Consider the following 13,265-nt stretch of genomic DNA (forward strand, 5'->3'; position numbering starts at 1 on the left):
AGTTTGCTACCTCCATATCTTAGAACCAAGTGGCTGGAAGAACTTGAGTAACGGGTGACACTAGCAGTGCCAGCTTCTTCGCTGCCCTTTGGGGACACTTAGTTTTGTACAGTGTGAGGAGACAGAGGAGCTGAACGCGTTCTGCCTGGCAAAACGAAGCTTTTAAGAAAGGCAGGCAGCTCATCCTCCTGCTGCCACTACTGTGGAGACGTGTCAGACCCTTAGACCTGCTGCCTCCCCGTGCCGAGACGCGGGCTGCGCTCCCGTGTGTGCGGGAGCGGCTGCGCTCCGGGGCTGAGCCAGGCGCTGCCGCCGCGTCCGCGGGGACGGAACGGTGTGAAGAGCTGCAGGGAGAGCAGCTCGGCTCAGCGCTGGACTGCGAGGAGCCCGGAGCGGGCACTTTAGCATCTGGCAAAGCTACACGATTTGAAAACTCACATTTTAAACTTACTTTCTTAATATATATTTTTTAGAACCCTTAGTTTAAGGAATCTGAAACAGGATTTTCCTGTCTAAACTCAGCTTAAGTTTCACACATATGTGGACCTAGTTGTCAATGCAGGGTGGTCTAGAGGATTCACGTCTGACATGGACCTGCAAGGCTGGTTAGGGAGTTAGGAAAACAAGGTCTCCTCTTTTGCAGCTTCTGAGCAGAACTTCAAGCAGGGCTGAGCAAGCAGGGGCTCAGCTGCAGCTCAGTGTTGGGCACCTAAAGCACAGAGCAGGAGAAGGAGCTAGGGAGACAGTGAGACAAGTACCACTTCCATGCCTAAACTTCCATATTTTTTTAACAAAACTTAAGAAGGTCATAAGAAGAAAGAACTTCTCAGGACCCAGAAACCTTCCTGTATGCAGAAGTCAAACTCAACTTTGTCCATTACTACTTAAGTTTAATTATTCTTGGTCTTATTATAGTCTTAACTTGTGTTGGGGGAGCAAATTCAGACTAACTAGGGTAACAGAGAAGATAAAATATAAAATCTTTGAGGAAACAACTACTGGTTAAATCACTTGCCCTTTTATTACAAGACAGGCAAGGCTATTTTAATTTATGTAAGTGTTTATTTTTAGCATTTTATTCCTTCATCCACTCTTGAAAGCCTTGTTTTCCCTGTTCTCTTGCCTTCCATGTTGACAGCAGTGTTTTCCCATGGAGACTGAAACGATGCTGCCTTCTTGCGTCCCTCCCTACACGTATTCTAAAAGATTCTCGAAGTGTTTTCCATGTATTGCTTGACTTTGTTCTAACACCCCAGGCTTACACAGCTCTTCCTTTATGTTTTGGACACACTGGATTCACAGCTCCTTCCCTCCTACTCCTGTTCGTGACACTAAAATGAAATAGCTGTGAAGCTAAATTACAGAAGATATTGCGTTAAAAAAAAAAAAGAGGGCAACAACACAACCCGAACAAAACACGCACGCTGTCAGGAATGCCCCATTTCTCAGATTTTAATAATCCCACTTCCACCCCAACAAAGGCAGTTTGTCAAAGGCCCTGAATGCGCCTGTGTTCCAGCATGTTCCTCTGCGCGGCTCCAGCATCTGGGCCTTATCCAGCAAGAAGGGGGGATGTTTTATAATCCCAAGGAATGGCAAAGAATGGGGAAGTCCTGGCAGTGCTTCCAGGGAGATACCCCTGGAGCAAGGTTGCAGGAATACAGCTAAAACCCTCCCTGGGTCGCTATGGGGCAAGGTGAATTCCCCGCCGCCAGCCTCAGCACGCCCCGCGCGGCAGCACCGTCCACGCTGGCGCAGCCTCAGCCTTCCAGGATGCGGTTGATGAGTTTCATTTCCTCGGGCGTCATGGGGTTCAGGTTAAATCCTTTCAGCTCGGCTTTGCCTGGGGGAAAGCAAGCGGAAAAGCGGGGTTTTGTGACAGCAAACGTTAAGGAGCCCTGGCTGAACGCCGCAAGGTTTGAGGGAAGGCAGTGCCGGCCCTGGAAGTTGATATGGAGTCCCCCGGAGCAGCCTGGAAGCCTCTTCAGCAGGTCTGTGCAGGGCAGCTTTGCAATGGGAGCCATGGGAGCAGGGGCACGAGGGGAAAGTGAGCGGCAAGGTGGTGCCGGGAACACGCAGAGCTCCGGGCGAACCCGGCCGCTCCAGGAGCGCACAGGGCTCCGGAGCGAACCTGGCCACGGGCCGGCCACTCCAGGAGCGCACAGAGCTCTGGAGCGAACCCGGCTGCTCCAGGAACGCACAGGGCTCCGGAGCGTAGCCGGCCGCGTGCCAAGTCGCTCCAGGAACACACAGGGCTCCGGAGTGAACCCAGCCGCTCCAGGAACACACAGAGCTCCCGAGTGAACCCAGCCACTCCAGGAACATGCAGAGCTCCGGAGTGAACCCGGCCGCGTGCCGGCCGCTCCAGGAACACACAGGGCTCCAGAGCGAACCCAGCCGCCCTGGGAACACGCAGGGCTCCAGAGCGAACCCAGCCGCCCTGGGAACATGCAGGGCTCCAGAGTGAAACTGGCCACTCCAGGAACACGCAGGGCTCTGGAGTGAACCCAGCCGCTCCAGGAACACACAGAGCTCCGGAGTGAACCCAGCCGCTCCAGGAACACGCAGGGCTCCAGAGCAAACCCGGCCACATGCCAGCTGCTCCAGGAAGGCGCAGAGCTCTGGAGCGAACTCGGCAACTCCAGGAATACAGAGGGCTCCAGAGCGAACCCGGCCGCGTGCCGGCCGCTCCAGGCGCCGCCGTGGGCTCTACCTTGGGCCTCGAAGAGCCGGTTGACCTTGACGCGCAGCTCCTTGCGCAGGGTGTTGATCTCCTCATCCAGCTGCTCCTGGTCTGCGAGCAGGGACAGGCGCAGGGGGGACCCCGCTGGGGCGGCTGGAGGGTCCCCCGGGCGCTGCCGCCGCGCAGGGACCTGCTCCCGTCCCCCGAGCGTGGAGGGGACGCGGCGGACGGGGCTGCCCGCGCTCCCCCCGGCTCCGCTCACCTTTCTGCACCATCTCCTTGGTCTTGGCCTTGGGCAGCTCGATGAACATGTTCCCGAAGCAGACGGTGGCGTGGCCTGCGGGCACGGCCCGTGGCCGCCTCGTTTACGGACCGATCCCCGCGCTGCTGCCCCGACTCCCCCCTCGCGGGCGCCGCGCTCACCCTGCGGCTCGGGGTCCCTCTGCAGCGCCCGCAGCGCCTCGCGGTTCCGGTTCCGCTTCACGTCCAGGTCCACGATCTGCGGAGGGGACGGGGGGTTGCAGGGGCCGCGCGGGGCCCGTGTCCCGTGTCCCGTGTCCCGGCGGGGCGGTACCTGCTGCCGCGCGGCCAGCACGTCCTCCGCCAGCTCCTCCACCTCGGCCAGGTAGCGCAGCACGAACGCGGGATCCCGCGCCATGGCGGCCCCGCCGCGCCGGTTCCGCTCGGGCCCCGCCGCGCTCCCCGCTGCCGCCGGGCCCGGTCCGCACCGCTCCCCGCCGGGCGGCAGCCGCGGCCGCGCGCGCGGGTTCCGGGCGGCGAGAGGCGCCCTCCGCCGGCGGCAGCGGGGACATGGCGGGGACCGTGTCCCTGTCCCCATCCTCGCCCCATCCTGTCCCCGTCCCCGTTCCCAGCCCCATCCCATCCCGTCCTTGTCCTCATCCTCATCCCAAACCCCATTCCATCCCTCTTCCCATCTCTTCCTATCCCATCCCCATCCCTACTCTCGTCCCCATCCCTTTCCACATCCCTGTCCCCATTCCCTTCCCCATCCAATCCTTGTCCCTAACCCCAATCCTATCCCTATCCCTGTCCCCATCCCCATGCCTGCCCTTCTTGCTGTCCCCATCCCGCCCTCGTCCCCAATCTCCTCATTCCTGCCCCGCTGGAGGTGGCTCTGCTCCGACAGCAGCTCCGGCCGCGTTGGCTCCGCTCAGGCTCAGCCACATGCCTCGTTTCTGCTGTGTCACCAGCACTCCCGCGCTGTCCCTGCTGGCAGATGGGACCCTCTGGAGCAGCAGGTGGCCCCGCTGTCCCCCCGCCAGGCCCCAAGGGGCACTCAGAGCCCCCGCTGCCCCATGCCGTCACGCTGCGTTGTGTGTGGTGGCCCTCATGGAGCCCTGGTCATGATGGGATCGGGGCCTCGTCCTTGTCCTCGCAAGGAGGCTCCCAGCACCAGGCCCTGCTTGCAGGAAGGGCCAACAGCCCAAATCCCAGTGGTTTTTGGCCACTTTTCCTTCCAGCCACTGCAGTTGGAAGTGACACCGCCCTCTGGCACCGACCTCCAGGTGGGATTTGCCCCAGGATGTTCCCGCTCCCGGTCCCTGTTTGGTCTCTGTCTCAGCAGTGACCAAGCAGGATGTCACCCTCGCCGCATCCTCATGGCTGTGGTGCTGCCGGCTCCATACGGGACACGGGGCTGATGATGGCTCCTTTCCGCACACTTGGCACCGCACGGGTGCCCAGAGAGCTCCCATCGCTGGCCCCAGGCGCCTGCTGGGCTCGGGCGCTGCCACCTCCTGCACCGCTCCGCAAAAGCCCCTTAAAATCCGGCTCCGCATCCCCAGTCCCACCGGGGCCGGCCGTGCCAGCCACGCAGCCGGCTGGTCACCGCACTCGCACCGAGGGATCCCACGAGGAGATTACGCAGCCAGGCAGATTAGCAGCGCTAATCACATAAGGTTGTTTGCTGCAGTTAAGTGGAGCTTTCCGCGCCGCCGCCTGCGCCGCGGTGCTGCCCATGGCCGCGCTGCATTTCCCTGCTCTTTGCTTTGGATAGAGCAGGGTTTCACTCTCCCACGTCCCCTGTCCCCCCTTGCCAGGTGGCTGAGAGTCCCCCGGCTGCGAGCAGCCGCACGGGGAGGCTCCTGGGCTCTTCATTAGGGCACTTGGGGCTTTTTCGCTGTTTTCCCTGTGGCTGCTGGAATCTGTTTGCATAAATTAGGTTTCAAACTACAGGCCTCATTTCCAGCCCCTAGGCCAGGGTGGCACTGTAAGCGCCAGCCTGGGCTGCTGTGGGCCGGGCACCAGCCAGGAGCATCTCCGGGGGTCGATGCTGCCCGAGGGGACGGCAGCGGCTCCTGCTCCCTCCCCGCTGGGTCCCTGCCTGTCCGTGGCCCCTCCGAGTGCTGGGCAGCTCCTCCGCAGGGGCCGTGCTCCAGAATGAGAGGACAGTGCCAGGGCCCTGCTCTGCACCGGGAGGACACGGTGCCCCTCTGTGCATCCAGGACCTGCTGCATCCCGCTCTGTGCAGGTCCCGGTGCCTCTCCATGCATCCAGGCCCCGGTGCTGGCCCTCCCAGGCCTGCCGGGCTCCTGCCTGCCCTGGGGCTCGCAGCGGGGCCGGGGGAGCCCGGGGGCCGGGGCGCTGTCCACGGAGCTGCTGTCCCTGTGCTCTGGGCAGGGGCCCGAAAGCCCCTGATGTCCCGGGGCTCCCAGGTGGGCCCCGGCAGGGGGAGGCGCCGCTGGCCCGGGCTGCTCCGGTCCCGGAGGGGGCCCGGCGGGGCCGGGCGGCCCTTGGCGGCAGCTCGGGGGATGGAATCTGCCCTTTCCATGGCGGGGCGGGCAGGGGGGCCCGGCTGCCGTTGCTAGAGGCACCGGGTCCGGGGCGGGTGGCGGGGCCGGGACTGGGGCCGGTGCAGGGACCGGTGCGGGAGGTGGCGGGAGGCGGTGCCGGCGCGGAGGGGCCGAGGCTGGTGCGGCGGGGCCGAGGCCAATGCGGAGGGCGGCGGCGCCGGTGCGGGGAGTGGCGGAGCCGGGGCCGGTGCGGTAGGGCCGGTGTCGGTGCCGGTGCCGGTGCCGGTGCCGGTGCGGGGGGCTCGGCGGGCGGGGCGGGCGCTGCCGGGGCGGGCTCGGCGGCGCCGTCCTCCCTCCGGAAGTCTCTCCCGCTCCCTCCTTTCTCCTCCTCTCCGCCGACAACATGGCCGCGAAGTCGGACGGCGGCGGCGGCGGCGGAGGCGGCCCGGCCGTGCGCCTGGAGAGCCCGGGCGGCGGCGGCGGCGGCGGCAGCGGCGGCGGCGGCGACGGGCGGCGGCGGCGCTACCGGCTGCGCGACGGCGGCTGGGTGCTCTGCGCCCTGCTCGTCTGCTTCGCCGACGGCGCCTCCGACCTGTGGCTCGCGGCCCATTACTACGTGCGGGGGCAGCGCTGGTGGTTCGGCCTCACGCTGCTCTTCGTGCTGCTGCCCTCGCTCGTGGTGCAGCTGCTCAGCTTCAGGTGGTTCGTGTACGACTTCGCCGCCACCAAGGACAGCGCCGGCGCCACCAAGGACAGCGCCCGCGGGCCGCGCGGCTGCTGCCGCCTCTGCGTGTGGCTCCTGCAGGGCCTCATCCACCTGCTGCAGCTGGGGCAGGTCTGGAGGTACGGAGGGACCGGCGGGGACAGGACATGGAGCCCGGCGTGGGATGGCGGGGACGGGGTGGGGGACAGGGCCACATCCACCTGCTGCAGCTGGGGCAGCTCTGGAGGTGCAGGGGGGACGGGGGAGGCGGGTGTGGGCAAGGGCTGTTGGGGTGGCGGGTGCAGCAGCAGAGGGGACAGCTGGATGCACTGGGGACGCTGGTGGGAATGGCCGGGACACAGGTGGGGGTGGTGGAGCAGCAAGGACATGGGTGGCGATGGCAGGGACATGGAGCAGGACAGCAGGGTGCAGTGGCGGTGCCAGTGGGGACAGTGGCGGGGGTGCCGGCGGTGCTGCCTGCAGCAGGGCAGGGCGGCAGGGACGCGGGCAGGTACGGGCGGGCGCAGAGGGGCGAGTGCAGCCGCAGCAGGGGCAGCCCCAGCAGAGCCCACGGGAGCTCCGGCGGGAGCAGCCGGAGGAGCCGCGGCCGCGCTGGCTGCAGGCCTGACTCCCGTGACGGGCAGCGCTGCCGGCTCCTGCGCGGCCCTGGCCATGGCCCCAGGCCCGGCGGTGGTACCAGATCTGCCCCGGAGCATCTCCCTGGTCCTGCATCCAGAGCGGGCTGCAGGCAGGGCCAGGCGGTTCTGCTGCTTGTCCCCCTGTGACTGTCTCTGCTCCCTGGGCCTGCAGAGCTGCGCGGAGCTCCGGGTGGCTGGTGGTTGCCATACTGCTTCCCTCCGAGCCACCCTTCCCTCCCGGTCAGCGCGGCTCCCTCCCGGTTCCCTCCCGGCTCCTCCCGGCCCAGCAAAGCGCGGTCTGCGGCCGGGCTGGGGAATGGCCAGGGCTCTGCCACGATTCAGTTCCTGGGAAAAGCTGCTGGGAGGGGAGTGGAGACAATGGCAAATTCCTGGAACAATGCTCGGAGCGAGCCACGCTCCCAGACGCACCGGTGCTTGCTGTGGAGCGGAGACTCCTCTAGTGCCTGTTGTTTCCTGCTGCTTTTCCGGGAATGCTCTGGGGAGCTCCAACTCTTCTGCACCCTGTAACGTGCTCCCGGCTGCAGAGCTGTTCCCGGCATGGGGCCTGGCCAGGTTTGCTGCTTTCTGGGAGCAAGCGGCCTCCGGATCCGCAGCGCCGCGGAGGCTCCTAAGCCAATTAAAGCGGTAACAGAGCGCTGACCCTCCAGGACACGCTGCTCCCTGACTGCAGCTGAGGCTCTTCCTAATCTCGGGATTTGCGATTTGCTCGGGTGAGCAGTTAAAGGCAGTTTGCTAAACCCATTAGCGAGGCTGGAGCTGGTGCGGGAGGCCGGGGCGGTTGGCATGGTGCGGAATTACAGCGGCACGAGGACCGCGCGCAGGGAGGCCGGGAGCTGCCCCCTCCCCGCTCCAGCTGCTCCCCGGCTCCTCCGCACCTCTGGGCCTCGGAAATCGATGGCTGCGCAGTCCAGGCCCCAGCTGCGCTGCAGCCGGCGCCGCAGGGAAGCAGGATCAGGGAATACAGCTGCCGGCCTCAGCAAGGCGGGAATGGGGGCGGTTGCAAGGAGCTGCTGAACGGGTTGCAATTGGCGGCCGCTGCCCCCCCGGGACGGTGCCAGTGGTTTGGATGTGTCCCGGGATAATGGGCAGCCGTGAGTGAGCGCAGAGCGCGTGCAGAGCGCGCCGGAGCCAGGCGCTTCCCTGCGCCACCCTCCTCTGGCTCCTGCCCATGCGATTCTGCAGCTCAGGGACTCGCATCCCAGGGTTTCGCATCCCCTTTGCTTGCAAAAGGTCAACAGCGTTTGCGCCACGTGTGGAAATGCCAAAGGGATGGGCTGCACCGCGGGGCTGCCCGCGCTGGGGACGGGGCCTTGCACTCCCTGCCCGCGGCCGGCACTCCCTGCCGGACTGGGAATGCCGGATCCGGATGGTGCCTTTGCTTCCAGCCCCATGCCCCAGCCAAAAGCTGTGTTAGGGCCATACCGAGTGTTCCGGCTGCAGGGAATGCGGGGCCGGAGGGGCTGAGCCCCAGCCCCAGCGCCGATGCTCCCGAACTACCTGGCTTTGAGATGGATAACGGATTAAGATGGCTGCAGCGGGAAAGCAATTTCCTCCTTGTTTAAATGAGGGATTAGGGAAAGATGTCCCAAATCACCCCTGAGGAGAAGCGTGCTCCGTGTCACTTGCGCTCAGCTGGCGAATCCCTCCCGCTTTTTCATCCAGTTATACCAGGGCCTGACTTCCTCTCGTGCTCTTTTCTCCCCAGCACTTGAGGATGGGATTGGGGCACGGAGCCGGCTCGGGGCCGGTGTGCGGAGCCGCTGGCATCGCTGGGGTTGCTGCTGCCTCCCGGAGATCCCGGGAGAGCCCGGGAGGGGCAGGCCGGCCGGGAGGGACGCAGCGGATGAGCTGCCCTCACAGCCCTCCGGACCCGCTCCACGCGGCTTCCCTTGCTGTGTTCTTCCCAGCACAAAGGAGGCAGTAATTAGCCTGGCGAGGCTGCTCGGGAGGTTTCTGCCTCCTCATCAGGTTTTGAAAATTAAATGATTCTTTTTTTTTTTTAAGCAACTGGTTCCGCACATCTCCTGCCGCTGCCAGGCAGCAGCGCTCGGAAGGGCTGTTGGCAGCTCCGCGCGCCCCGGGAGGCGGCAGTGGGAGCAGCCGGAGCGTCGGGCCGGGATGTTGGAGCCAGATGGGAAGCCGGGAGGCCCCCCCGGGTCCTGGGGCTCCGCGGGGCGATGCCGTCCCCGGGCGCCCGATTCCACCTGCGCTGGGGCCGCTGGAGCGGCCCGGGGCCGGCGCAGATGGTGGAGCGGGAGATCCGTGCGGTGCCTTGGCCGCTCACCGGGCTCAGAAAGGAGCTTTTTAGGGACAGCGTCAGGCGCTGCGAGAGCCTCCGGCGGAGCCGGCGGCCAGGCGGGAAGTGCCGGTGGGGGCTGCTCCGGAGCTGTGGAGCGCGTTCACGGAGCCGATGGAAAGGCCGCTCCGTGGGGCTGGGAGGGACCCTGCGGCCGGTGCCCTCTGCTCATCCTCGTGTTTGCATCGTCCTCCTCCTCCTCCTCCTCCCGGGGCACAGGGGACCCCCCTGCCCTCCCTGCCGTGCCCAGGGCCGAGGGGAGCCCCCGGGCGCGGGGCCTTGGCGGAGCCGCCAGCCCCACGCCTGGGCCGCTGCCGCGAGCAGATGGCCGGGCCGGCGCACGAGCTCCCGCGGCTCCTGGCGGGCGCTGCCGGACCAGCTGCTCCCTCCTTCCTCCGGGTCCGGAGGGGAAGACGGGCCCTGCGCCAGCGGGACAGAAATAGCCGCTTTGGGCAGCGGCCGGGCGCAGTGCAGGGTGATCCCGGACACCCGCAGCGCCGGCCGGGGCCGCGAGCCCAGCGCAGGGTGGGAGCCGGCCCTGGGCGAGGGGAGATGCCGCAGGGAGCAGGGACACGGCAGCGGGATGGTCCTGGAGCCCTCGGCGCGGGGCGCTGGGCTGGGGGCTCTGCGCTGCTGCTGCGACCACGGCTCCCAAGCAGTGCGGGCCTGGGGCCAGTGGGGCCCAGGAGTGGCTGGCACCCGTGTCCTGCATGGGCACGGGGACCCCCCAGCTGCCCAGCCCTGCTGGGACGGGGTGCCACACTCAGCATCGGCACCACGCTTGGCATTGTCACAGCACTTGGCATTGGCTCTGTGCTCGGCATCGTCCCCATGCTCGGCATTGTCCCTGTGCTCGGCATCGTCCCCATGCTCAGCATCATCCCCATACTCAGCGTCATCCCCATGCTCGGCGTCATCCCTGTGCTTGGCACCGTCCCCGTGCTCGGCTCACGTCTCTGTGCCCTCCTCGTGCAGGTACCTGCGCACGCTCTACCTGGGCCTGCAGAGCCGCTGGCAGACGGAGCGTCGCCAGCGCCACTTCTATTGGCGCATGATGTTCGAGAGCGCCGACATCAGCATGCTGCGCCTGCTGGAGACCTTCCTGAAGAGCGCGCCGCAGCTCGTGCTGCAGCTCAGCATCATGGTGCAGCAGAACAGCGTGGAGCCGCTGCAGGGTAAGGCCCCGCCATGGAGCCCCCAGCCCTTCTTGTCCCGCCACGGTGTCCCCCGCTGTCACAGCCCCTCTCCCCCTGTGCCCGCAGGGCTCTCGGCCTCGGCCTCGCTGCTCTCCCTCGCCTGGATGATCGCCTCCTACCAGAAGGTGCTGCGGGACTCGCGGGAGGACAAGATGCCCATGTCCTACAAGGGCGCCGTGGTGCAGATCCTGTGGCACCTCTTCACCATCGCCGCCCGCGCCATCGCCTTCGCCCTCTTCGCCTCCGTGTTCCAGCTCTACTTCGGCATCTTCATCGTCACCCACTGGTGCATCATGACCTTCTGGATCATCCAGGGCGAGACGGACTTCTGCATGTCCAAGTGGGAGGAGATCATCTACAACATGGTGGTGGGCATCATCTACATCTTCTGCTGGTTCAACGTCAAGGAGGGACGGAGCCGCTACCGCATGGGCATCTACTACGTGATCACGCTGTCGGAGAACGCCGCCCTCACCGTCCTCTGGTTCCTCTACTACGACCGCAAGACCACGTCCGACTTTGACGCCTTAATCCTCGTCTGCGTGGTCAGCTCCAGCTTCGCCCTCGGCATCTTCTTCATGTTCATCTACTACTGCCTCTTGCACCCCAACGGCCCCATGTTCGGGCCCCCGTCCGGGGGCTGCATTTTCCAGGAGGCGCCGGCGCCGGGGCCGCCGGCGGACGCGGTGACGAGCCCCCCGCGCTCGCTGCCGCGGACTACAGGCGCGGAGCGGGACGGGGCGCCGGCGGAGCGGGACAGCTGCGCGCCCGTCTTCCAGGTGCGGCCCCGCGCCCCGGCGCCGCCGCCCGCCCGCCAGCCCCGGACAGAAGGGCCCGTCATCCGCATAGACCTGCCCAGGAAGAAGTACCCGGCCTGGGACGCCCACTTCATCGACCGGCGCCTGCGCAAGACCATCCTGGCGCTGGAGTACGCGGCGCCCAGCACGCCGCGCCTGCAGTACCGCACGCCCGGCGCCCCGCAGGAGCTGCTGGAGTACGAGACCACCGTGTAGGGCCGCGACCGCAGGGGACGTCCCATTTCTTAGCGTTCTGCCTTTTTTTTCTGTTCGCCAGCACTGAGGTGCCGCTGGCGGCCCCCCTTTTTCCCCCCCTCCCAAGTCACTGCGGTGGGAACCTGTGTGGGTCCTTGGTGCTACTGCCCCTGTGCCGGCTGCTGCGGGGCTGCGGCTGAGACCCGGCAGCTCGTCACACCGGCCCTGTGCCCACGGGGCCATGGCTGAGACCTGGTAACTCATCACACCGGCCCTGCGCCCATGGGGCCATGGCTGAGACCCGGCAGCTCGTCACACCAGCCCTGTGGGAGGCCTCCCCTGCACCGGTTCCCCGCAGCTCCGTGCTGCCCGGGTGGTGCAGGATGTACCCGGCACTGTTGGGTGGCCGGGGACGGGCAGCTTCGTGTACCCAGTGGGATGTGGCAGGAGCGCTGGGCGGCACAAGGGGCCCCCACGTGTCCCAGGGTGTCCGCGCGGGGCCCCGGTGTCCTGGGCGCAGAGCCCCGGGGCGCTGCCAGGGCTGCGGAGGGGCCTGGGCAGTGGGACAGGCCCTGTGTCATCATCCCCGCTCCCCACCGGGAACCCGGCCACCGCTCCTCATCGTGTTGAGTTTGCTCCTGCCCGATGGGTGACGTTTTCTACCTCCGCTGGCGCTGACGGGCGGACAGGGCCCAGCGGCACCACAGGGTCCCCGGGGCAGGAGCCCCCCAGGCGCCTCGTCCGCCTGGGAGCGTCTCCGTCCGTCCCCTCCATCAGCACCAGCCTCCCCGCTATCCCGGGGCAGTGCTGAGCTGGGATCTGCCCTTCCCACTCCCTTCCCGCTACCCGGGAGCCCCTGCCCTGTCGCGGTGTGAAAGTGTCCCCGTCCCCAGGGCCTGGGTTGGCTGTGCCGGACCTGGGTGCACACGTGTCCCTGTCCCAGGGACAGGTATGAATGTGTCCCTGTCTCCAGGGCTGGCATGCCTGGCTGCACCCGGACCCGGGTGCACGTGTGTCCCCGGGTGTGAATTGTGTCCCCGGGTGTGAATGTGTCCTTGTCCCTGCATCCGCCTGTCCCAGAGGGCTGTGCTGAATGTACCCGCGCGGCGCCGTGTGCCTTGTCCCGTGCCCCAGCCCAGGGCAGCCCGCCGGGTACCCGCTCGCTGCGGTGCTCTGGTGCTCCCCGGTGCTCCCCGGTGCTAACCCGGCCCCTGCAAACTGCTCTTGGAGGCGGCTGCGGAGCGAGGCCGGGCCGGGCCGCCCACCACCACGAGCCTCCTTTGCCACCCCGGGAGCCACATCCTGCTCGGAGCAGCCTCCTGCACGGCTCCCAGCGCTCCTGTATCCCAGGGGCTCCGAGTATCCCGGCAGCTCCGCAGCCCCAGGTGCCCGGGATGCAGCAGCTGCCCGGCCCCGGCTCCTGCCCCGCTCCGTGCGGGCGCTGGGTCCCCGGGCGAGCCGGGCGCAGCGCAGGGGTCGCTCCTCTATGCATTCAAGCCACGGTATCCGCGGCCCCCGGGCTGCGCCCAGGCCCGGCGGCAGCCACAGTAGCGCCCGGGCAGCTGCATGGGCGCGGGGCCGGCCACGCGCTCCCCGCATCCCACCGGGCAATGCCGGGGCAGGCAATGCCGAGCTGGGCAATGCTGGGCAATGCCAAGCTGTGCCGAGCTGTACTGTGCCAGGCAATGCTGTGCCGGAGGGAGCTGGGCAGAAGGACCAAAAGGAGGGGAGAAGGAAACGCAACTGCCGGGGCCAGGACTCCGGGAGGGCCACGTGGGACCCGCTCCCCGCGCTCTGTGGGCACCGGCGGGACGGGGGCCACGCGGTGCCGGGGGCCGGCCGAGGCCTCCCCGCCGCTGGTGTAAATACTCTGTGTGTGCCACCTTCTGAGAGCGGGCGGTGAGCGGGGGCCGCGGGGGCCGTCCTGAGACTTTTTTGTATACCACAAACTTTTTGTATATTTTTAATTTTGCTGCGACATGA

The 13,265-nt window shown here is 66.6% G+C and overlaps 2 protein-coding genes across 3 annotated transcripts; one reads left to right on the plus strand and one right to left on the minus strand.

The window, feature by feature from the left end:
* Positions 1–1,759: 1,759 nt before the first annotated feature.
* Positions 1,760–3,394, minus strand: PDRG1 (p53 and DNA damage regulated 1). 2 transcript variants are annotated; one of them, XM_088523650.1, is made up of 5 exons: positions 3,300–3,394; positions 3,107–3,182; positions 2,946–3,020; positions 2,714–2,794; positions 1,760–1,843 (listed from the first exon to the last, which is right to left on the minus strand). In XM_088523650.1, exons 1-5 carry the CDS (start codon positions 3,339–3,341, stop codon positions 1,761–1,763), a joined length of 357 nt encoding a protein of 118 aa, XP_088379776.1. In that variant the 5' UTR covers positions 3,342–3,394; the 3' UTR covers position 1,760. The 2 variants fall into 2 exon arrangements, with proteins under 2 accessions (XP_088379776.1, XP_088379774.1); XM_088523648.1 differs by having other exon boundaries at positions 3,258–3,394.
* Positions 3,395–5,839: 2,445 nt separating this feature from the next.
* XKR7 (XK related 7) lies at positions 5,840–11,303 on the plus strand. The gene is made up of 3 exons (XM_088523647.1): positions 5,840–6,279; positions 10,070–10,269; positions 10,357–11,303. Exons 1-3 carry the CDS (start codon positions 5,840–5,842, stop codon positions 11,301–11,303), a joined length of 1,587 nt encoding a protein of 528 aa, XP_088379773.1.
* Positions 11,304–13,265: the final 1,962 nt, after the last annotated feature.

Source organism: Tinamus guttatus, unplaced genomic scaffold, assembly GCF_059628265.1.
Source record: "Tinamus guttatus ecotype Peru unplaced genomic scaffold, ASM5962826v1 Tinamus_guttatus_pri_ptg000194l, whole genome shotgun sequence".
NCBI classification, from domain to species: Eukaryota; Metazoa; Chordata; class Aves; order Tinamiformes; family Tinamidae; genus Tinamus; species Tinamus guttatus.

Excerpts from the sequence above, each read along its gene's own strand:
- PDRG1 (XM_088523648.1), bottom strand. The coding sequence starts at position 3,341 with ATGGCGCGGGATCCCGCGTTCGTGCTGCGCTACCTGGCCGAGGTGGAG. Across the intron at positions 3,183-3,257 it reads TGCTGGCCGCGCGGCAGCAG|ATCGTGGACCTGGACGTGAA; the intron begins GTACCGCCCCGC and ends TCCCCTCCGCAG. Across the intron at positions 1,844-2,713 it reads CCGGCTCTTCGAGGCCCAAG|GCAAAGCCGAGCTGAAAGGA; the intron begins GTAGAGCCCACG and ends GCTTTCCCCCAG.
- XKR7 (XM_088523647.1), top strand. The coding sequence starts at position 5,840 with ATGGCCGCGAAGTCGGACGGCGGCGGCGGCGGCGGAGGCGGCCCGGCC. Across the intron at positions 6,280-10,069 it reads CAGCTGGGGCAGGTCTGGAG|GTACCTGCGCACGCTCTACC; the intron begins GTACGGAGGGAC and ends CTCCTCGTGCAG. Across the intron at positions 10,270-10,356 it reads CAGCGTGGAGCCGCTGCAGG|GGCTCTCGGCCTCGGCCTCG; the intron begins GTAAGGCCCCGC and ends CTGTGCCCGCAG.